Source organism: Lycium ferocissimum, chromosome 2 (assembly GCF_029784015.1).
Source record: "Lycium ferocissimum isolate CSIRO_LF1 chromosome 2, AGI_CSIRO_Lferr_CH_V1, whole genome shotgun sequence".
Classification (NCBI taxonomy): Eukaryota; Viridiplantae; Streptophyta; class Magnoliopsida; order Solanales; family Solanaceae; genus Lycium; species Lycium ferocissimum.
This window is the reverse complement of record NC_081343.1, coordinates 69,396,960-69,421,339: the sequence shown is the minus strand read 5'-3', so window position 1 is coordinate 69,421,339 and position 24,380 is coordinate 69,396,960. Positions and strand designations below refer to the sequence as shown.

Here is a 24,380-nt window from a genome sequence, read left to right as displayed (position 1 = left end):
ATACTTGATGAGGTTTGGTCTCAGATTTTTACCATCTTGCACAATGTGCATCAATACAAAATGCAACGGCAGTGACTGCCAGTTGAAGGGGCTTCATACTATCCCATCTAGCTTATAATCCGATAGCTCAAGAAACAATGGATGTGAATTGTGATTAAATATGGAAAATGCACATTAAGCTGTACATTAAGTAAAGTCATAGAAGTTTAAACGTCCTCACCTTTCTTAACTGGCTTCTTTAGGAATAACCTAATGAGCAATGCCATGATAACTAAGCTCCAAATATGAAGAGTATCTAGCTTTCCCTGCATTGAAAGACCTTCATCAAATTAAACAACTACGAATTAAGTACCTACATAATCAAGGCACAACTAAATCTTCTTATGGTTATTTAACTGCCTTAAATCCCAAGTTCCAATGACTTTCCAAATTTCAACATTCAAACAAATCACCGTAATTTTTTTCATATATATTTTTAATATTTTGAATTGTCAGTTACTTTTTACACAATTTTCAAATATGTTTAATTCAAAAAATTTACCCTGAATTTACGGTCAAAATTAAACTGTTTCAGTTTCGAAATCCTCATATAAATTTGAGAGAGAGGGAGTATAATATTATTACCTTTTGGAATAAGAGAAATGATGGATAAGCAAAAAGGAGAAGAGTAAAGAGGCATAAATTGGAACCCTTTTCTCTACTCCTTCTCACCACAATATGATGTGCGTCAATGGCTTCAGGTGGCCCTTTACCCACTTCGTGTACGTATGTGTATTTGCCTACTGCTATTCCCAATGCCTCCGCCATCTACCAAATGTTCTTAAACTCAGTTAACTATTTCTAATACGCATTTAGAAGAGAAACTAGAGGGGCACAGCCCGTGCTCAGTAAGTTTGTTCTCTATAAACAAAGTACTGCGGGAAATTATTCAGCTATATAAACCACAAATTGCAAGGAATCAACTTGTTCAAGTTATGTGTATGTGTATGTTTTAGTGATAGGGATAATATAGAAAGTTAGAAACAAAGTCTATCCATTCACTCATCTGCAAAATATACACAATACCAAAACATTGCTACATGTTGTTCCTGCAAATTATTGAAAAGGGCACACACCAGAAATAGTCAGGCAGGGCAAGTTCCTGTTAAGTGTGTCAAGCAGATTGCATATTTATGTCAAGATGGTATTTCCAATAATGTGCAATTCAGATACTAAAAAAATAACAGAGGAAAGCTAAGTCACTTATAAAAGTTGAATCTAGAGGTGAAGTGCTTTCTAAGTTTCTATAATTAATCAGCAACGAAGTTAAGAGTTTCATAACAACTAAAAATTATCTATATTTTAATAGTCGACCAATCTATCGTTGGTCATAAAAGGACTCCTAAAATCTACTCGCAGATACATCATAGCATCAAGTAGCATTAGATAGTTTTCTTTTCCCAGGTTTATTCGTCAGTAACATCAATTGGTTATCAACTACTTTCATATGTGAACTAGGACACAACTTTCTTAAGAGCAGGCAAACGAAGATGCGAACATATTGTTTTTACAAGTGTCAAGAGCAACCATGAACCCATTTCAACATAGGATTCTGATAAAGCTAGCATTTCACTCTCTAGAAAAATGCAGATCCCTCTTAATGGATCTTGTCCGGCAGATGTTCTTTCCCTGCTACAGATATTAGTACCTGAAAAAAAGAAAGTTTTATGCAAACTCGTCTTATCCAAGTTTTGATTCAAGAGGCCAAATCCAATACAGTCAATGAGTTTCAATCATAGAATATGCAAGATGCAGCTCCCTGTTCCATACCGGAAAAAGAAGCCAAGAAAGAAATATAAGAGAAAAATATACTTCTTCAATCATTTTGCAACTTTTGTGCCAATCTCCTGCGACTCAAATGTTTTGGGCCTCAAAAATCTCACTTGTTACATGTACCAAAATATGTAGAACTTCTCAACTCAATATTTTGCATCATTGTAGGACAAAATCTCACGAATATCAAAACTAAAATAGGCAACTTCTACCTTCACATATGGGGACGCCATCATATATCTAATTCAGAAGAACACAATCCCACAAGTCTAATGAGCCGCTAAGATAGTCAAAACAATGCATAACCATCATCGGCGTATATTTGGGACACAAGGATATTGTTAGCATCTAGCCAACACCGAAGTGGAGGTGAGGCTCACCAAAGCTGTAGAGATAAGATGTTGAACTCTAGGACGCAGTCCTTTCATGAATTGTTAAGAAACTAAATAAAAAAGCTACCTGGGGATTACATTTCCATGTGCCTATATGCAAAGTTATATTGCCCTTCTTGTCACGCTCAATCAAAGAAGGGCAATACAACTTTTTATCCTGATCTTCATTGGATTTTTATCCATTATTTCCTCATTCATAGAAGTATCCTGACCTTCATTAGTCATATGAAGCGTGGTTTGGCCTTTTCTTAATCCTTGATGGATATTGTATTGGGATCTCGCTCTTTAAGTTCTTTAACAATAAGCATGGACATACTTGGAAGTTGTGAGCAATGCAGTCTTTCCATTCTTCCTAACAATTCCTGTGGAGCTCATATTTGCATCTAAATTGCTTCACCACATCTAAATGTCACCGTATGCCAACTGAATGAAGAGGGCTTGTAACTGAGGAGTTGCATACTATACAAAGTCTAGACCACATGGCTAAAATTCCCTTAAAATACTGGTAAATTGACATCGTATGCTGAATAGAGTTAAACATCATCCAGATACACAAAATTGGTATGATCCTCTTTCATCTCCTTCAATCAAAAAAACCGGACTCATCACCAAAATAATGTAGTTAAAGCTCACAACGAAGTCCAAATGCTCCAGAAAAGAAAAAAGTGTCTTTGCTTCCATAGATAAATCAAATGTCTATATGTGAAGACCAAATGACCTTTCTTATAACTATTTTAGTCGTATTGTGCTATATTAACCATGAAAATTGTCTACTCCGCCAACCTACCTCAAATTTTTACCTCTAGCTTGAATACTATTAACAAATATTACAAGGTAAGTTGTTGATTTTTTTTTTTGGTCTAAACCACCACTATTGGCAGGGAAGTTAGAAGATCATCATCTAGAAGAACAATATATGTATATATTATGTTTCCTCAATGCAAATAAACATATAGACTCTAAATTACCAGTTCAAAGAAATATGTGTAGCAGTTTCTAAAAACTGTTATAATAAGCGAGAGATGGCCGAAAAATCGAATCAATGACAAAAATAAAATATGAAGTAAATACTTTCTTGGTTCGTTATCTGCAGGATGATCTGCTCACCTTTACAGGAACACTACAACCACTCAGAAATGATGCATCAACTTCAGATCATAGAGAATTTGTTGAATCAAAATATTGTTAATGAGCTCTGATTTCTCTCCACATGTGCAAAAATAGATGTATGAGTCCATTTTCAGATGGAACTTCTCCATGATAAATTAGAGGGTATACTCTTTCACCTGCATAAAGAATTATCTTCTATCTACTCATGTACTTTGGTTTAATTTTTTTTGTTTGCTAGGTAAAGTAAATAAACAGAGGTAAAACTTGCCAAATTATTAGCAACTCAACATAACCAAAATGTGGAGCTCCACGAAAGGACTTTTCATTTGATTCAGTTTCCATGTTATAAACAGAAATGAGGATTTCTGCACCTATCAGTTTAGAGATAATCTATCTTTCTATTCTGAAGAACTTTCTAAAGGAATCACACATTATGTTGTACCCGATATTAAATTGTTACCCGAGAAGCCAACTTGGAAGCATAATTCTACCAAGGGCAAGTGGAAAATAAGAATTGTGTGTTCTGTTACACAAATAGAATGAGTCATACATATCATCAAACACCTTTGTTGCAAAAGCTGTAAGTGATATTTGCAAGAAATAGTGGAGGAAGCAACTTAAAGGGTAAAACGTGATTCAAAACTTTAATGCGATGGACAGATATTTTCCAATAAGAAAAAAAATATATACCCACAAAATTTCGATCACCAACAAAGAAAGATTGCAACAAATAACTTGCCAAAACAGAGAGCTCACAACAGACATAAATAGTCAAATAGAACAAACTTTGAGAAAGTAAAGATTATCAAATTCTAATCACCAGCAATGACGTGAAATTTTGAAGGAAAAACCTACCAAAACTGACAGCTAAATTTGACAGAGTGAAGAGTAGGACAGCTTTTTCCAAATAAAGATAAAAAATACTCAAAATATTACCTGGGCATTTTGTTAATTTTCGTAGTGAGATTACCTGGGAATGAACATCCGTCATTGTTGTTTCTTAGCAATGCCTAAAGGATCTGAGTTTGAGATCTGCTGCATGCACAGAATGTGGGGTTAATCCTCAATTTTGAGATGCCATTCTCGACATATTTATCTCTATTATTACCAATATAATTAGTTGTTAATAAAAATATATAATATAAAGCTACACATAAACAATCTCAACCGTTGAGCCTTTCTCACCTATTTTATTTCATTTTATTATAAAAAAAAAAAAATTGAATTATTAATCTCCAACCTTTTCCATTCCATATAATAACAAGCTTAATAAGAGATTCAACTTTTATTAGGGCTTTTATTAACAAGATTCCTAGCCTTCCCAAAAGTTCTAGCAAGCATATTTTAACAAAAACACTAACGTTGGTATTCTAAAAGCTAATAATAAGGTAGTTAATATGCAATTAAACTTTAGAAATGAAACTTCCATATGTAAGGAGGTGTCTTAGGTGACATGATCCGTTTTCCTTCATTGTTTCAACTGGCCCTTACGAAAGCCAAAATAACACAAATTTTGTAAATGCAATAAATTATTTTAGCGTAAGCATGCCTCCATTTTAAGTTCTAAAACTTTTCATTTACAGTAGCCTCTCTTTTTTTCTTTTCTTTTTTTTGTACTAAATGAAAAAAATTAATATGAGCAAATTATATATATTATATATGTCATAGTTGAAAAAAGAGAAAAAGAGATTTGACTCTAAGAACGATAAGAACATTAACGTCCTTAATCTCTATTTTCTTGTACAATTTCTCACTTTTCCGTCTTTTTTCTATGGTTGATTTGTAACACATATTTTTAATATTTTGTTTTAGTTTTTACTCGAGAGAAAATAATAACTAAAGTATATATATTATGATATGGTGAAGAAATGAGTATGATAGGGCAACCAATAGTCAGTGAGATAAAGAAAGGAGTTGTAGGAAGATAATAATTGGTGAGGATTCAGGATAAGAACCTTAACATCCTTAATCTCCATTATCTTGTATTCTCATTTTCTCACCTTTTAGTCTTTTTTGCTATGTTTGATTTGTAACACATATTTTTAATATTTTGTTTGTAGTTCGAGACAAAATAATAGTAATCTTGCGAACTATATATATTATGATATGTGAAGAAATGAGTATGGAGCAATCAAATAGTCGTTGATATGAAGAAAGGAGTTGCGGGAAGATCTTAATTTCTCTCTCATCTTTAATCTCCTTCTTTCATTCTCAATTTCACACTTTTTCGTCCGTTTTTGCTACTGATTTGTAATATTCGAGAGAAATGAAACAATGTTTACATACTAATGCCTTGGAATGTGGTGTTGATTTTGAAATATTAACTTATTCATATTTACCAAAACCTCTTCTCTATTAGATCAAAAATTGAATTTTATCTCATGAAATAACTTTAGTTATCACAAGTGTAAGCGTTTTATGGTTTTAAGAATGATTTACATGCCAATTGTTGTTAGGGTAATTTATTTGTAATGGTGTTTTAATATTTTAATATGCATTCATTAAATTTCATTTTTATTTTCCAATTCAACATACCTAAGGCCATCTAGCATTCATATTGAGTATTATATTTTTCAAAGAAATTAGAGAATTTTTTATCCCTTGAAAATAAATTGATTGTCCAATTGAATATTTGATCGACAAAGAGAAAAGATCGACTTTCTATTATTTTTAATACTATAAAACTAGACATTTCTGTCAATATGGAATATATTGTGCTCTTCGCCATAAATTTCGTCTTTAAGATAGATGGGAGACTTTTAGTAAAATTTTACAAGTAACAAATTAAAGTAGGTTAATTTTTTTTTAAATTTCTCGTAAACGTAAAAGGAATGTATATTGAAGTCTAATTTATATTCAAAGTGGAAAAAAAAAAAAAAAAAAGAGAAAATAATTGAAATTATTAAAACAAATATTCTTTTTTATATATTCAAATCCCGCAGACAAAGTCAAAATATCATTTAGAATCCAAGAGAAAACTAAGCCATTTTTGGCGATGGAATTGAAAATGAGAAAAGGTGAAGGTGAGATGATTCTAGAATGAGTCTTAGCTTTTAAACAGAGGATACCAAGGGAATTTGATTCAAAAGATAAGGGTATGAAAAGTAATGAGAAATTTGTCGGTACTTTTTATGTGGCACATGGTACAAAAAATGAAGCATGTGTTCGTCCTCCTACTAACATAGCAAAGAAATATATGTCATAGTTGAAAAAAGAGAAAAAGAGATTTGACTCTCAACGGGTTGATCCGGACCCATCAAAGAAAAGACTTGTCGTTTTAACTCAATTAACTAGAAAAAATTTATGATGGGTGAGACACAACAAACAATAGTTGTGTGAGGGCACCTTATTTTTTGACAAGTGTGTTGTGGTCCCTCCATGTGTACTCTTAATTTCTCTCTCACACACTTTTTCATTTCTTCAAATTTTCGTCCGTTTCACATTTGTAGTTCTTTGGTTATTTTGTTTCTTTTATCCAAAACCTCTTCTCTATTTAATTTAAAACTCAGCACTCTTTCTCTTTCTTTTTCAAACTCCAAAACAAATAAATAAAATTCGATTGAAATTTTGTAGTGGAGTTATATTTGTTAGAATTATTTAGTTATGAAGCGTCGGGTTCTACAGAGTGAATGAGGTTTGACCCGAGGTGAAGTCATACTTTTAATTACGAGATTGGTAGAATTCAGTAGTTTTGACCTAAACTTTATATTTATATTAAAAAAAATTAATTATATTTAAAAATAATATATCCAAATCCCAGTAACAAACCAAAAAATGATTTAGAATCCATAAACTAAAACATTTTTTCTCTTCTTTTTTGTAAATGTGAAATGAAGGGGCTTTTTGTCCTGAAGAACAAGGGCGATTTTAGGAGTAAAAAATGAAGCACGTGAACACATGATCATTCCGTAAAACTAGGTATTTTGATATATTTTCTATTGGAGTTATATTTGGTTGAAAATTGAATTATATGGAGGTCTAAGGATCATTAATACATGAAGTGAAATAGAGTAAATTTTAGATTCGCCTAAAGAATGTATAGGGTATGAAAATGAACAGATTTCCGTGACTCGCTCGACTTTAGCTTTGAATGAAGATTCTTTTCCTATATTATTGTTTACACCTTTTTCATAAAATGTAACCATCTCATTTTTTTTGAAAATAGGCATTTGGTCGTTTGTTCCGAAAAGGCAAAAAACATTCTCGGAAAGGCATCAGGAAGGCAAAAAGACTTTCTCGATAAGTACTTTCACACTTTTTCTTTTTACCCAGCCTTTAGCTATAAATATAGAGTCCTTGCCACATAATTTCCATGCAATTTTGTAAAATCTTCTCTATTATTTTATTTAAATAACAACTCGAGTCATGTGTAATTTTTTTTTTATTCATCGCATCTAAAGGATATTGGAGTTTGAAGTATCATTATTCTAATAAGGTAATTCCGTTCTATCATGGGAGGAATTAATCTTGTACCTCGATTACTACGAAAGAATTAAATTTCTTAATAACATACAATAAATTTTGTGAACTCAGAGTTTTGTTATATAATTTATGTTTTTTTATAAAGGCACAAATTTTCTTGATTTACAACAAAATCCAAAAACATACGAGAAAAGCAGAATGCAAAACCTAAAAAATGGCAATTCTATCGGCATACATCAATTTTGGCACAGGTCACAAGCTTGAATTTTAGTTTGATAAGTTGAGCTACAAATTCTACACTTTTCATTCACCACTTCTCTGATGATTCTACTCCTACGAAAGCAATTTATGTTTATTGTTAATAATATGCTTTTATTTCATGGTTTTATTTTCTAGTCTATAGCATAGTGATAAGTTGAAGTCTAAAAATCAATCAAAAAGAATAATATCATCTTTATGAAGTTCAGTCTTTAGCCATATTAGGAAACGCGGTAAAAAAAAAAAATTGATCAAATTTGGGTTAATATTAATCCATTTTTTCTTATTTGATTTTTGACAAATACAAATGTAGGCTATGAAAAGAGGAGGGAAAACGAAATAGAGGAAAGGAAAAGGGACGCTGGAAAGAAGGGGGAAAAAAAAGAAAAGAACAACGCGTGCTGATAAACACACTTGTCAAAAAATGAGGGTGCCCTCACACAATCATTCTTCGTTGTGACTCACCCATCATAAAATTCCAGGCAATAGTAAAAATTTACGCACATCAAGTGTTTACATTAAATCAATGGATGTATGACACGTATTTGAATATATATAACATCACTTAAATATGATTAATTAATGTATATATTCAAATTCGTTAAATCACTTAATCATGATAAATTATATTGATTACAAATTGTATTTGAACATCAATTTCGCTTGGGAAAAAAAAAATTGAAAGTTCGCTTGGTAAATTTTTATTGTTTCTCTTAAATACTTCTCAAATTAATTTTTTACGAATTGGTACCATTAATTTGGGCAAAAGTGCTCTGTTCGACTGTAAGCATATCTGAACATTAAAAGTACCACGCCGCAGGAACAAAAAGTAAGAATGATAGTAGGAATGACCATCTTCTCACTTGGTGATCAAACCATCCACACGGGTAGTGTTTATTTTTTTAAAATAAAATTAACAATTTGTCATTCTATTTGTTATTAAGGGTTATTTTAACTATATCATGAAAATCTAAATTTGACTAATATTTTATGGGTCATTTGCACTTTTGTCCCTGTTTTGTGTTTGTCTTTAATTTTTGTCGCTCAATGCACAATAGTTTTTCCGTGAATCATAATATTCATTAGTTAAGCTTGCGCTCCTAAAGAATTTATTCCCCTCTAGACACAAATTCGATTTTAAAGTACAAAAATTAAAGATCGGGCCATTTGAAGGAAAACTGTGCAATTTCTTGATATTTTATGTACTTACTTAATGATACAGGTAATATCGGATTTAAAAAAAAAAAAAATAGATAAGTAAAATAATTTTATTTTTAATATAAGGGATTAGTAAGAGGAAAAGGAGTGAAGTATAAAATATTCAAATTAGAGTGAAGTAATTAATGTAAATAAAATTTGGGGCATATAATAAAATGATAGCCCCGCCAAATTTCATCATTTCCCTCTCTGCCTTAGCAGCTTTAGCGGTTTATCTCGAGTTTTCATATAGGGTTCTCTTCAATAATCGCTTTTAACTTTTGATCTAGAAATGTCATCTTCAGTCCATACTGAAGATTCACAATGGAAAAACCCTAGCAATTATAGCCGCAAAGACAAATCGCTCGGTCTTCTTTGCTCCAAGTAATATAATCTTTCTTCTCCCTTTTTTTTTTTTTTTTTTTAGCATTTGTATCGTATGCGTGAGATTGTTTGGAAAGTGTATGTAAGCCGCAATTCGATCTTAGAATGAGACGATTATGTTAAGTACATAGCGAATGTAGTAGTTGTGTTCGTACAAGTGATAAATTGATGAGAGAATGTTGATCTCACGAGGATTTTTAGGGTTTTAACTTAAATGATTTGATTTTAGAGGTGTGTTTGGTGTATTTTCCATGTAAAATGTTTTCCTGGAAAATAAGTGGGTTATTACTTATTTTCTTGTGGTTGGTGGGTGCTATGTTATTGTTGTTGTTTCCGGAAACAACCTCTCTACCTTACAAAGGTAGGGTTAAGATTTGCGTACACAGGGGCGGAGCCATTAAGGGGCCAAGAGGTTCATCCGAACCCTCTTCAAAAAGTTACACTGTATATACAAGGTTACAGTTATTTTTTTGTATATATAGTAGATGTTGAACCCCCTATGTAAAAATCCTGGTTCCACCATTGTGCGTACATCCTACACTCCCCATACCCCACTTGTGAGATCACACTGGGTTTGTTGTTGTTGTTGTTTCTTCTGATTGGTAAATAAGCATAAATATTGTCCCAAAAACATTTGTACATAATATAGGCAAATACTGTTGGAGTTGGCACGGGGTGTGGGGTGGTGGGGATGGGGGCTTTGGGGTTTTGGGTGGGGGTGGGGGTGGGGTGTGTTGGAGAGTGGATATTAGACAATTAGTGTGGAATGGCCCTTATGTGAACTTATTTTCCCTACTTCCCCCATGGAATTCATTCTTCTCATTTTTAAGGAACTTGTGCTCTGAGAGAAAATGTTTTCAAATTTTTTGACCAACCAAACGTTAGAAAAATGGAAAATATTTTCCTGATAACACTCAAGATTGTTATTTTAGATTCTAAATTATGGATGAGGAACAAAATCAATTCTATAGAGAAACAAAAGAAAACTTCCTAAGCAGATCCATGTACAGTCAAGAAGAAACTGGACGAGTAGTAATGCTAGAAGTTAGATTGAATTTAAAAAAAAAAGGAACTCAAGTTATAGACATTAGTTTCATATACTCCTAACTCAAAAAGCCTACTCCACAGAGAATTAAACAAAACCAAGAAGAAGTTTACTAGATAGTATCATGAGAATCAAAGAAAAATAATGGAAAGAAAAACACCTGGATTGAGAATGAAGGGATTGATACTCTCTTCTTTCTTTGTCTCCTCTCTTTGTGAGCTTCCTCTAGGGGTTTCCTTCAACTTGAAATTCCATGACCTCCTCGGAATCACTTCCTATTGTAAACTTAATGTTTATAGATAGAAAGAAGGTCTTTTCCATAGCGAATTAGGACTTCTCGCAGCCTTAATATGTTGGAGGGACACAGCGGTGGTTTTCTAACACAGAGGCTCTGAGCCACTATTTTACAAATCTTTAGTAAATTGGCCATGTCTCTTTGTAGGAATTTTAAAATTTGAATTGTTTTGAAGAGTTGAAAACTGGACTTCATGGGCTACTATATAAATTATGGCTCAGCTCATTGGAAAATTTTGAATATTAATTGTTGAAGTTGAGAGATTATCTGGTATATTGATAGTATGTTCTTTGCCAAAGTTTTTTGCTTTGCTTCCTTCATCTACAAAATTAGAAAGAAATGTGGAAGAAGCCAATGACACGCCCTAAAAACATTGTCAATTTAAGCCAAAAATCTGGATTATTTCAATATAAAATCAACATATCGTTTCTATCATTACTTTCTTGACCTTGTAAGTTTTGTACTATTCAGTTTCTTGAAGCTGTGTGATCGGGAAGGTGTGGACTCCATTGGTTTGGACAATGCCGCCGATCAATTAGGTCTTTGCTCTGTCTTCTCATCCTCATGTTATCTTCCCAACCGTGTCAACGCAAATATGCAGATTTCTTCTTGCATGTGTTCACACAGAATCTTTTTGTGGTTGTAGGTGTTGAGAGGCGTCGCATTTATGATATTGTCAATATTTTGGAAAGTGTTGGGGTAATTCTTTATCTTTTCATCGTCCTCTTATAATCTTTATATGATTGAATGACTAAGGCAGTTTATTTCAGGTTTTGTCACGAAAAGCTAAGAATCAGTATAGATGGAATGGGTATAGTGCTATTCCTAAAGCTGTAGATTTGCTTAAGGTATTTGATAATATCCATTTTCCTTGTCTCATATGGATATGTCCTCGAAATTTGATATTATTTGCTTATTTTGTAGAAAGAAGGACTAAAAGATCACTCAACTGTCTCCTCCACTTGCCACAATAGTGCAAATGTATGTACACCATGCTTCTTTCTTCATTCACCCCTTCCCCACACCGAGCCATCTATAAAGGGTGATTTGGAGTGGGTCTGTAATAGTTCAATTGTAGATACTCTCCCATTAGTCACTCGATTAGTAACTTTGATTTTCTCAGCGATTGCATCTTCTTCTTATCATGATATAACACGGCAGGCTTCTTCTACTAGGTCATAGCTTGTAATCATTCAGATCTTAAGGAAAAAGGGGAATGCGAAACTTCTGGATCACATAAGAATGGTAGGTTCTTCTCTGTAGGTGTGATGGTTGTGAATTGTGATTTTTGAGTGCGCTTCCAGTGGAGGGCAGTATTCTAATATTCTGAAGAACTGCTGGATATCATATATCTATTTGATATTTTGTGAGACTAACTCGAGGTCTAATTTTGTAGACAACCGCAAAGAGAAGTCCTTGATGATTCTTGCACAAAATTTTGTAAAGCTTTTCCACTGTACTGATGTAAGTGAAGCATATAGATTTTCTGACAAGTTGTCAACTGTATGGAAGCTAATGCCTTACCTTCTTTAGGTTGACTTGATCTCTCTTGACAAGGCTGCATCAGCTTTGCTTGGTGATATGCACGATCCGATGGCTATGAAGAGTAATTCATGTTCTTATTATGATTTTATGTTTAACTGTTGAAATACTTGATAGAAAAACTTTTTATCTTTCATGAAAATTTTGCAGCAAAGAGCAGACGCTTGTATGATATTGCAAATGTCTTTGTGTCCATGGAGCTCATTGAGAAGGTTGGTCATAGAATTGAATGATCAGTAACTGAATATTCTCAAAAAAATGAAGTCGAGACTTATTTCTGATCTTGATCTTTGCAATACATATGTAGATACGTAGCCCAGATACTGGAAAACCAGCATTTAGGTGGATAGCTTGGAAAGGAAATCCTGGGTCCCCTGCAGCTACTAAATCAGATGATTCAACGAGGAGAACATTTGGGGCAGATATCACAAATACAATTCCCAAAAGATGCAGGGCTGATTTTTCATCTGATCTAATGTCAAACGGGCAGGTAAAAAGGTTGAAAGTTGCAAAAGATGAGGAATTGAAAGATAAAAATCAGGAGATATCAACAGAGCAGCTTAATGAACATGATACAAAGGAATTTGTATTTGGCCCTTTTGGTCCAGCTAGTCTGCCAAGATCAGGAGTTTCTGGAAAAGAAAAGTTGAAACAGACTCAGAACTGGGAGGAGCTGGCATCTAAATTTCGCCCTCAGTATCAGAATAAGGGTACTTTCTAAATCTCATTTGAAAAAGTTGAAGCATCTTTATTCTGCCCATTCCAAGTGGGTAGGGAGGAGGGGATGACACCTTTTTTGGGCTATATTCTCAGATATGTTGGTCCATAAGTATACTCTGTTCATGACTCGGTTTGAACCTGTTTCTATTCCCCTCTCCCTACTCCTCATGAAGAAGAGAAAAGAGAAAAGAATGAATGTGCCACATTTACTGCTTCCTAACCTCTTTTGATAAGTCACTGTCTTTAACCTCTTAATCCACGAGATATGTGGAGCTAGTAGCTAATCATTAAAGATTTTTGGCAATTAGACTTCATAATGTTGGGCAACATATAAGAAATGCCACAAACAAAGAGAAGAAATAAGAAAACTCTACTTTTTATCACCAAGTCTTTTGCTTTTCTGAATATGATACTCCGTTTTGTTTGGTGCTGTGTTGTATATTTTCCAATTAAGCATGATAATTTTGCATGCCCAACAGTCTATAGCATGGCTTTGATAAGGTTTCTAGGTGTCAACTGCTTCTGCCATTTAAGAGTTAACCCATGATAGACTACATTTCTTGAATGGAAGTATAGTTTATCCAATTTCTAACACCCAATTCAGCTATTATTAGTGTAAAATTTGTTTGTTTGTTCATGTGAATGTGTTTATATCTCATGTAGTTATTGCCTTGATGAGGAGGTTGAAATGTTTCCATTTGCCAAATTTACAGCTGCAAGTGAGCTTTTTGCTCATTATGTTGAGGCATGGGAGTTGTGGCAGGTTGAAGCTGCCAATGAGCTGCACAAACAACATGAACATTAATGTAATCTTGGATCTCTTTTGTTTCAGATGGCATCAAACACTTTCAACAAGGATAATATATCTGATGCTGTTACTCTCACCTGAGAGATGGTGGTTATTGGTTGAATATCTCCTGCATACATCTATCAGTTGAATGTGCGGTTTATTATCAGTTTGTGATATCCAAGCCCTGATGGTTAGTTCTGTTCGGTGACGTTGTAGTTCCCAGTTTTATCTGGATGAGTTTCCTCTTGAAGCGTTTCCAGACTGGACCTTTTAAATTGCATTGAGCTAAATTAACTGTGATGTAAATAGTATGCAGGCATCTAAATTTTGCTAGTCATCTCACTGCCGGAGGAATGTAAATCAGAAATTGTTCATTTTTTGCATTTAATTGTGCAAGAAAGCCTTCTTCTGCAATATGCAGTATGTTGGCCAACTTATGTTTGATAAGGAGAGTTTTAAGTTAAGAAGACGGGATCTGACAAGATCTCATTCCTTGCGCTTAAACGAGCCTACTCCTACATGCACATTTTGCAGAATGGACCTTTAAAGTTCAATTGTTTGCAACCTTTAGTCAGTTTGACAACCCCAAGCCCCGGTTACCCTGTTTAAGTGGAGCCAAAGGTTTCTTGATCATATTTCTGGATATACCTATATGTAGAATAAAGGCTACATATAAAGACAGCCACCAAAAGCTGTCAAAAAACATCATTTTGACACCTCAACTAAGTATTTTTATTTTGCTTATGAAAATGAAAGTTTGCCTCTAACAAAGATACTTATCTTTTTCTTTTAAGTAAGTGAACCACTCTTGCATACTTTTCTAGATCTTAACACTTGCGTAAATTTTTGTTTTGCTCATGAAAATATTAATTTTTTATTTTTTAGAAAATGAAAGTTGCCTATAACAGCACATACTTTGTTCTTTTGTAAAGTGAACACGACATAGAGCCTTTTCTAGTTCTTAACACTTGCGTAATTTTGTTTTGCTTATAAAATGAAAGTTTTGACACCTCAAACAATTTATAAGTTGTTTTTACTGTGTGTTTTTTTATTTTGCTTATGAAAATGAAATTTTTTTTAACGTTTTGTCCGACATACTTGTTAGAACTTTGCCCGATTATTTTTTGTCAACCGAAGTTACTATAATTTCAATTTTGCGTATAAACTAATAAAAATAAAATAAATTTGATCAATTCTATGTTGTTGAGTAAAAAAAAATAATCGTTGTTTAGTTCATAGAAGATGATTTGTTGTTATTTTCAAATATTAACAAATCTAAACTTAATTGAAATTTTGAATTCATTCAATTGAAACGCTATATATTATATATTTTATCTTTTTCGAAAAAGAAACAATGGAGATTTCTCCGGTGAAATGTTGGAACGATGGAACGATTGAAAGGTTTGTTGTTGAAATTTGGATTTTTAAGGATGTTTGGGGTTCATTACGGACTTTTAGATTTTTATATGTTATGGGTAGGGATAGTAAAGTCTTTTTCTTATTAAGCTTAGAAGGGGCTCTTAGACACCTAAAATATACAATCTAAATTGAACCTATCAACACTTAAGCACTAACCAGTTAAAAAACTGAGAGCTTGAGATTCACGCGTGTTGGCAGAGCAAAATAACAAATGAAATAAAGCCATGTGGCCTTTTGGACAGAAGAAAACCAAAAAAGAAAAAAACACTCATCTCTTCTTCCCATCTCTCTCGCCACCCATCGTCTTAGTCATGTCTTCCGACATGGTACTACCTGGATTTATTTCTTGAATTTATCCACTATAATGTATCTGCTCTGGCTTGTACTTCTACATCATTCCTTTTCGTTGATGGTTCTGTGGTTGGTGTTTGAAAGGGCAGAGAGTTGATGAGAATGGTGGAGGTGGGATGGGGAAAATAAGGAAGATGCAGAAAGAGATTTTTCTGGAGAAAAAAAAAAAAAAAAAACTCTTTTATGCTCTCAAGAGTTCATGTGATATACGCAAAGTGCCAATCAGTCTGTCTGTGTTTAATAGGCACAATTTGAATATAAATCAAGTTTTCAATAAGTAACAACCTTAGTTGAGGTGTCTAAATATGATATTTTTTGACAACTTTAGGTGGTAGTCTATGTATTTGGCCTAGAATAAATTATGTTTTAACTCAATCAATACATAGACTTGTGGTTAGGGCTGTTCAAAATCGAACCGCAATCGATAACTCAATCGAAGAAATGGCTTATTGGCTTATTAGTATAGGGTTATCGGATTAATGGTTGATGAACGAATTAAAATGTTATAGTTAACGGTTTATCGGTGCGGGGCGGATTACTCAATTTTCTTATTGGATAAACCGTTAAACCGTTAAGATTTATCGTAGTTACATTTTCACCCCCAAGTATATAAAGTATCTATTTTAAATCTTAAAGCTAAGGGCTAAAGGCCCATTCAGATTCAGTATTGAACTGGCAAGACAAGACTATAAATTAAGTATTTAAATTTGTGTTTGAGATGCCGCTGAGTTTGCTGTCTCTATCATGTAATTTTGCAGATTTAAATACGTGAAACAAGTTTATGTGTATTTTATTTCATGGTCATTTGTATATTTTTCTTTTCTAAAGGAAGGTGAATTCATAGGCGGAAGTTAAATGATCATTATTCCTTGTTAATACTGGTGAATCCATTAAAATGTTAGCTTCTAAAATCATCAAGAAAACTTTAAGATAGAGATCCAAAACGTTTTCAACTTGAGAAGCAAAGTTAACTTCAAAGTTTTCATTCTCTCTTAGATTTAGCCGACACACCGCCCGATAACCGTCCGATAATTGCTAACCTCATACCGAACCAACCGATATCTTAACGGTTGGCTAGCGAATTAGAACATTTAAAAACCGATAACCGATAAGTTGAACCGTTAAGCGTAATTATCCACCCGATAAGCAGCCCTACTTGTGGTCATTCATAAATTTGTCCAAGTTCTTCATTCAAACTCTTAGATGTGGCAACTTGTAGCACGGTTTGAACCATACAGCAAAATGTCTAAAGAGCCGAATTCAAAATAGTACTACTCATTCATTCATTCATGACAGTAAAATGAACAATTTTTTCCAGAAAACAATAGATCAATAGTATATGTAAAGATGTACCCTTTTAAAAGGGAGGAACTAGTAGTTATGAATTACATTTATTCAAGTTTCTTTCAATATGTTTTAGGCCCATCGCAGGCCAGAAAAATGCTTTTCAAGTCTCTCATTCAATCGAAAAGACAAAGAATAATGATGTTAATCCATATCAAACTTGACGCAGGCATCAATACTTTGGATCGCTGAAGAAGCCGTTGATAGCTGGCATAATCTCTGGAGACTTGTTTCGAACAAACTTCCTAAGAGCATGCTCAGAATATTTCTCCCCTTCCGAAAAATTGTCCAACACCCCTGCTGCCCTGTTTTCCTTGGTCACCCTGAGTTTTTTTGCAAACACAAAGGCATAATTAAAACTTGATAATGTAAAATGAAAAGTTAATGCATTTTCACCGAGTCTTTTTATTTTAAATCAGTAGCGAAGCTACATGGTTTTTTTGTGTGTGTGTGGTTGGGGTGGGGGGGGGGGGTGTTCAATTACCACTTTATCGAAAAAGAATATCATGCAAATTGGGTAAAAACAACTTAAGAAAACAAAAAAATTGGGATCTCCATGACACAAGAGAAGCTTCCAGTATATCGCAAAGTGGTGGCTCAAAAATTGTTTTAGGTTGCACTTCTAATTTCAGGTGGGGCTTTCATGCTTTCTATAATCTCCTCCATAGTATATTCCATCTTTTGCCACGACTAAACGATGCAATCTGGTACAACACAATGTACATATGGGGGTGTTCATTGCCTAGCTGATGCTATACCAAAACAAAGGCTGGCAGATGTTTAATGTATGATTTATGTGTATAGACAAGCGGATGTAAATATTTTGGCTGAGCAGCCTAATGTGTAACTTCCCCTTGATCAATTGATTTGATTTCTACCACCAACAAGCAATCAAATAAAACCAAACCAAAGGGGCAACGTCCTTTATGGATAGACCAATTTTTCCAGGTTTTCCTTCTTCCATTTCAAAGTCTCACAAAAGGGATTTGTAACCTCATCTGATTCTTTAGAGTCCTACCAGTTACACTCTAGGGGCTTTCCTAGAGTGTTTAACAATTCACTAAATAAGTACAACCAATACATTTCAAACCAAGTAAATAAAAAAAGTTGGGGTAGAAAGTCCCAAACTCAAACACATAATCCTTAATTCGTTTCTGTCCCACATCTATATCCTTACAAGTCATAAGGATAAAGTATCAGCGTTTGAATAAGCATTAGACACAAAGGAAGATATATCAAGTGTAAATCAATCAATCACTTTTTTTTTATGTTCCTTTTAATTCTTGTTATGCATATGGAGAAGGAGAGCAGAGATGAGGAATCAAACCCCATAGGGTGGGTGACAGGTGACTATATGAATTCTCTATATTCAAGCCCCATCTATTTAGCGAAACCACTTTGTTCTAATACTAATAAATAGTCACAAACACAGAGCTTTACTCAGACTTAAAGACTCTGGATCTAATAGGAAATTTTATCAAGCATAGTCTCTTTATAATAGAAGTGACTATATTAATACTCACTGCTTTTTTAAATCATCAGTCAAGCATAATCTTTATCTTTTTCTAAAAGAGGCACATGTATTTCAATTGAGGTTGGTCGAATCAGATATAACACAAATTAGGCAAGACAGATATATTATTATGTACAGAGAGAAATAGAAGATGTACCTGACTTCAGGGTTGCCACTGATATTACGAACCAATTGCATTCCACAGATCCCAACAGCAACTCCTACCGCTGCAAAAAGTGGATACACCTGTCCCACCACAACAAATATACCATCTCAGATCTAATCGCTAAACCACAAATATTACAAACGTAGCCGATTTGATAGGAAGTTATATTTGTAGATCTAAGGTGGAAGAATAAAACATACCTCGGGCCTCAGCCATCGATTAAGGGTGGAAGAAGCCATTGAAAAACGGGGGAAGGGACACGCTAACTTTACGATCTTTTATGGAGACTGTTGATTGATGATGATGACCTACCTGTTTTTTTGCTTATATCTTCCCTATTTATATATTCTCTAAAAAAACAGAAAATTCCTCGTTGGCTGCAATTTACTTTTATTTAAACTTACGAAAAGGTCCATAAAGCTTTTTAAAAATCCTTTGGAGCTCTAAGTTTTCTTTTTCAATTTCTCGAATGAACTAAAAAGTTTTAAAGAGTACATCCAAATCCAATAACCGACAAGAGTGGGTTGCTCGGGTTTTAAGCATCCTCTACATCCTATTCTAAGATTGGGAGCAGAAAGGTAGGAGCTCTTAGGGAGGGTTTAAAAAAAAATTCAATAATGAAAATGTCAACGCTTTATTCAAATTCATATAATACATTTGAAATGGGTGAATATAGTTCTTTCCTTTTAACCTTGTGAAAATATGAATTAGATTATAAGGGATAAAATTTTAAAAGAAAAAAAATATTATTTTGACATTTGATCGGTTCAAATTAGATTTTTGAATATAGCTTCAATTATATTTATAGCAAAAAATTTAGTTGAAGTTGGTTTCTATATTATTGGACTAGAAATATAATCACAAATGCTAATTTCGTTTTAGAAAAATTGTAAATCAAAAGAGAAAGTTAATGATAAGGTAGGTTGTCAAATCAGTATATTTACTGTAGCTTTAATCTTTCAAAGGAGGAAAGGAAAGTAGAATCCATAAATTGGTAAAGTGCCTCGTGCTGTTTGGTATGATGGATGTTAAAAGATTCGTGATAAAAATTTAAAAGACCATCTCATTCCACATTTGGTCGATAAAATCCTTTGGATAACTAATCCCAAATTGGCTATCCTAAGATAGAGAACATTTTTATCCCACATAAGAGGGTGGAATAATCCTAAGAATTTGTTCCCCAACCAAACGAGCCCGGGTGTTATGTAACAACATGCAAGTAGTGAATATTCAAATGTTAATCCAACCACATTTATAACAATCATTCAGCAATTTCAGAGTCAAAGGTCATTTTTCTTTTCTTTTTGGGCTATGAATAACATAATCACTTCGCAAGGGGCTAATTTGCATTATTTTTCATTCTACTAGAAGTGTAAAACAAAGAAAAAAGTGCCTCTAGCAACAAAAGCGTTACTTAACAATAGTATTAAATTGTTAAATGTAGACGATTGGACCGACCATTAAAAAGAAGTCCAATTGGGTGGCTCCAGGCAAGCTACAGCTTTCAAAAGCGTCTTCATGCATGAACGAATGGCCTACTTATTTGACCATTTTCTCATTGGCCTTGATGCTTCAAACAATTGATTACGACTTTTCTCTTTTTACGAAGAGAAACCAGATACTCCTAATAACTATTGGGCAATTTGCACGATCGTCCTTATTCGGGTGGCATTTAATTTTTGAACCTTAAATTGCTGGTCTTTAATTTTTGTCTTTGCCTAATATCTCGAGGTTCTGGATTTGAACCCATCTAATGGGCAAACATTATATCTTAAGGCAAATGTTTGCTCAAATTAGGTCTTAAGACAAACCACTGCCTTAAAGCCTAACTTTTGTCCGAATAGACCTAATTTTGGGCAAATGTAAGGCAGAAGTTTCATAAAAGCCTTATCTTGTGAATTTTATTTTTTATTTTTTACTAGTGAGTTCGATTCCAGAACCTCGGGGTATTTTCGATAACATTTTTAAGAGAATGCAAAAATTAAAGACCAACAATTTGAGGGGCAAAAATTAAAGACCAGTGCGTTTGAAGAGCAATCCACACATAAAAAATTGTTTTTTTGCGCGGATTGTCCTTCATTTGGGGTGATCTTTAATTCTTGCCCTTCAAATTGGTGGTCTTGTTTTTTTCTTTCGCCTAATACCCTGAGATTGTGAGTTTGAACCCGTACCAAGAAACAAAAAAATCGCAAGCGCGTAATTTATGCCCAAGGTAGAATTCGTGAACGAAATTTCGGCTCAAGACAAAAAAAAGTTTAAAAGACCGTCATTTTGAGGAAAAATTAAAGATCACCACTAGCTAAACAAGTGTTTGAGAGTCACTTTTGCATTCTCTCTTGAGTAGGTCCTAGGCCCCGTTTGTCCATAGATATCAAAAAAAAATCACTTTTTTTTTGGAATTTTGGAGTTGAAGTTGTGTTTGGCCATAGTTTTTGGTGAAATGTAGTTGTAAAAAAGTGAAAAAAAGTAAAAAAAAAATTAAAAACAAGTTTTTTGAGTTTTTGGTATTCCAGAATACAACTTGATTATTCGGAATTTTCATGGCCAAACGCTGATTTCGAAAAAAAGTGAAAAAAATTTCGGAATAAAGTGAATAATTTTTATGACCACCCCCTATCTAAGGGGTCGTTTGGTAGATAGTCGAAATTATCCCAGGATTCTAATCTCGGGACTAATTTATTCCATCTATTGGGATTATTTTTTTCCATCTAAAAGATGGTATAAAAACAATCCAAAGATAAATGGATAAGAGGTATAAGGCGGGATATCCAGTGACTAATTTTTGTATCATATTTGGCACGTCAGATAAATTTATCCCAAATAAATTTATACTAGATCAAATACGAGCACAAAAAATTACTACTGAGATATCCCAAATTTTTATACCTTCTACCAAACGACCCCTAAGTGTTTGGAGAGTCACTTTTGCATTCTCTCTCTTGAGTAGGTCTTAGCCTTGCTATTTATCGTTCACAAGATTATTATAGTATTTTTATTGTCGTCCTTTCTAACCGTGTGTCATTTTTATTGAATTGCCCCAAAACAAAAAAAATGTGACTATTCGGCTATGTTACTGGGCCGGAGTCGGAATTTGAAGGGGAACATTTGCACTTTTGTCCCTATTCTGTGCTGGTCTTTTAATGTTTGTCCTTCAAATAGGGTGGTCTTTAACTTTTTCCCTTCAAAATTAAGTTGAGCATCCTAATATGCACAAATTATAACATGTCATTAAAGAACTTACGCCCCACTAAGTATAATTTCGATTTTGAGGGACAAATTAAAGACCATCCTATTTGAAGGCCAAAAATTAAAGACTAGTCCATTTGAAAGGCAAACCGTGCAATTACTTCATTTGAAGATTATGGATTTGGAATTTTAGTTCTTCTAATTTATTAAATTTTAAATTATTAATTTGTACATATTTAATGATTATGTTAAGACAAATATAAAGTGTGGAACAAAATTATTGAGTTCGATTGAACCTGTAATCGAAGCTATAGCTCCATCTCTATATGTTATTTATCGTTCTTCAAACGTTTTGCTTACTTAACAATATGCTAATCGGAACGGTAATTATGAATTTGAAAAACATAACATTGACTTCTTGTTTTTTTAGAATATCAAATGTTTTAAAACTAATACTTTTTGTCAAGACGATTGGTATTTGGAATTGGAGGATAATAGTTGTTTGGAATAGAAAAAAAGATATATCTAGTTAAACAAGTACCGACGTAATAGATAATAATAGTATAGATAGCGAACACTTGAAACGTGTATAAACACACACTCAAATGTGTGATTGTCTAACTTCAAGTATAGAAAGGTATTGAAAAAGGAAACAAGCCTAGTTTTAATTAATCCAAAATGAATGGCTCGTAGTGAAATACATTTCTATCTAAAAAATATGAATAGTTGTTGTTGAAAGGAAGCAATTACATAATATTGTATTTATTTCAAAACGTAAAAGTATTTTCGTATAATAACTGCTCAAAACAAAATTTACAGAAAAATAAGATTTAATTCAGGAATCTTTTGCTTTTAAAAATTCAAATCTATTAGGAGCCGTTTGGACATGATTTGAAATCATAATGTTTTGAAGTTAAAGTTTTGCTTGCGCATGCAATTTGAATTTTTTAAGTTGTATTTTTTCTTATAGACATAAAAACCCCACAAGTTGTGAAAATCATCAAAACTTTCTCAATTCTTATACAATCTTAGCAAAATGAGCAAGTCATAATTCATAACAAAATCAATATGCTACTAGCTAGAAGGCCTTTCTAAAAATACAACATCAATTGATTAAACTTTAGTTCAATAAAATGAAAAATTGAACATGAGTCGTAGTGTAACTACTCTTTAATATAATCCTCCCACGTGGTTGGTAAGAGTAAATTTATTATAAATATACTACTAACTTGTAGAATTTTTTAATATTTGATATAAATGGTTGATAAACATAATCGGTAAATATATATACCAACTTATAGATCTATTTTTACAAAATATAAATTTATGGCTCAACTTTTACATTTAAAAATTTTGAAATCATGATTTGGAATCCCAAATCATGCCTTTTTAGATGATTTGAGATTTTATTTCATGAGATAAAATCGCATGTCCAAACGCCACCAAGTCACTTGAAGACACACACATGTTCTTTATTCTTTTTTGTGGAAAAAATTAAAACTTTATATTAGTTCAAAACAAGCTATGTACAGGGAGTGGAGATGCTCCTAGTGAGTTCTCCTGATTACACATGAGATGTACTACTATTACAGTTGGTTGCGTAGATTGCAAGGCATTATGGGAACAGGGAACACCGAACACACACGTTTTAATATGGAATAGGTGAATTAAAAACATTATAAAGACTAATTTATTATTTGCACTTTTGTGTGAGCTTCTCCTAATTATTTTGACAAACTCACCAACTTTTGCAAGTTAGTACTTCATCCTTTTTTAATATTATTTTTGGATACACGCATCATGCGTGAAGCCATAATCAATAAGTTAAGGAATTTAAGAACTTACCTAACTAATATAATGTATTTGAGTAATCAAATAAAAATGAACGAAAAAGTCCAAGTTTCCGAAAAATAATAGTAATTGTCTATCCTCTTTAACCATATTGCTGTTGCTATTGCACTGTGCATATTTATTTTGGTTTGTTAGCCATTCATGAAGGAAACAAAAGGGAAGAATATATTTATATTTAACAGCAAATGGAATATTATATGAATGAGATCTAAGTTCCATGAGATCTAAGTTCCATGATAAAAGGAGAGAGTAGTAAATCCATTCACAAAGTTCTTCAGTTTTGAACATTTTATGGCAAGTAGCCAATTCACAATATCATTAAGACGCAGTGTTTTACATTTTGAAAGTTTAAAAGGGTCAATAAATTAAACTTCCCTTCAATTTTAAATTAATCTGTCCCCAACTGTATATACATCTTTTCAATAGAAAGGCAAAAGAAAAAGAGTAAAATGAACGAAGAAAATAAGCTTTAAGTCGAACTTACTAATCTTGAAGTAAGTTAATTAGCAATTTACCTTTAGCGTAAATTAAACTACACTTATTGCACCTGTTTAACTATTTTTATCCAACTTTTATATATTAA

The 24,380-nt window shown here is 33.0% G+C and overlaps 3 protein-coding genes across 8 annotated transcripts in view; 1 reads left to right on the top strand and 2 right to left on the bottom strand.

Annotated features, from left to right (window-relative positions):
- LOC132047158 (uncharacterized) overlaps nt 1-4,396 on the bottom strand; it is a 42,193-nt gene extending 37,797 nt beyond the window's left edge. Inside the window, exons 1-4 of one of the 4 annotated variants that reach the window (XM_059438074.1) lie at nt 4,285-4,396; nt 1,551-1,687; nt 625-807; nt 221-305 (exon numbers count right to left, since the gene is read on the bottom strand). In XM_059438074.1, coding sequence (XP_059294057.1) covers nt 221-305; nt 625-807; nt 1,551-1,607 — 325 coding nt within the window. In that variant the 5' untranslated portion in view covers nt 1,608-1,687; nt 4,285-4,396. Of the gene's footprint in view, nt 1-220; nt 306-624; nt 808-1,550; nt 1,982-4,284 lie in introns of those variants that run through there. The other 3 variants (XM_059438076.1, XM_059438075.1, XM_059438073.1) reach the window with 3 other exon arrangements.
- The window catches only part of LOC132047160 (E2F transcription factor-like E2FF), a 55,455-nt gene extending 41,105 nt beyond the window's left edge, over nt 1-14,350 (top strand). The window contains exons 2-12 of one of the 3 annotated variants that reach the window (XM_059438078.1): nt 9,486-9,575; nt 11,387-11,454; nt 11,562-11,614; nt 11,686-11,763; nt 11,840-11,896; nt 12,091-12,160; nt 12,312-12,379; nt 12,449-12,521; nt 12,608-12,669; nt 12,765-13,167; nt 13,891-14,350. In XM_059438078.1, coding sequence (XP_059294061.1) covers nt 9,486-9,575; nt 11,387-11,454; nt 11,562-11,614; nt 11,686-11,763; nt 11,840-11,896; nt 12,091-12,160; nt 12,312-12,379; nt 12,449-12,521; nt 12,608-12,669; nt 12,765-13,167; nt 13,891-13,982 — 1,114 coding nt within the window. In that variant the 3' untranslated portion in view covers nt 13,983-14,350. Of the gene's footprint in view, nt 1-9,376; nt 9,576-11,386; nt 11,455-11,561; nt 11,615-11,685; nt 11,764-11,839; nt 11,897-12,090; nt 12,161-12,311; nt 12,380-12,448; nt 12,522-12,607; nt 12,670-12,764; nt 13,168-13,890 lie in introns of those variants that run through there. The other 2 variants (XM_059438079.1, XM_059438077.1) reach the window with 2 other exon arrangements.
- Nucleotides 14,351-16,996: 2,646 nt separating this feature from the next.
- Nucleotides 16,997-19,109, bottom strand: LOC132047155 (uncharacterized). Its single transcript, XM_059438070.1, has 3 exons — nt 18,961-19,109; nt 18,752-18,840; nt 16,997-17,404 (listed from the first exon to the last, which is right to left on the bottom strand). The coding sequence occupies exons 1-3, from the start codon at nt 18,997-18,999 to the stop codon at nt 17,254-17,256; spliced, it is 279 nt and encodes a 92-aa protein (XP_059294053.1). The 5' UTR covers nt 19,000-19,109; the 3' UTR covers nt 16,997-17,253.
- Between the last annotated feature and the right edge of the window lie 5,271 nt (nt 19,110-24,380).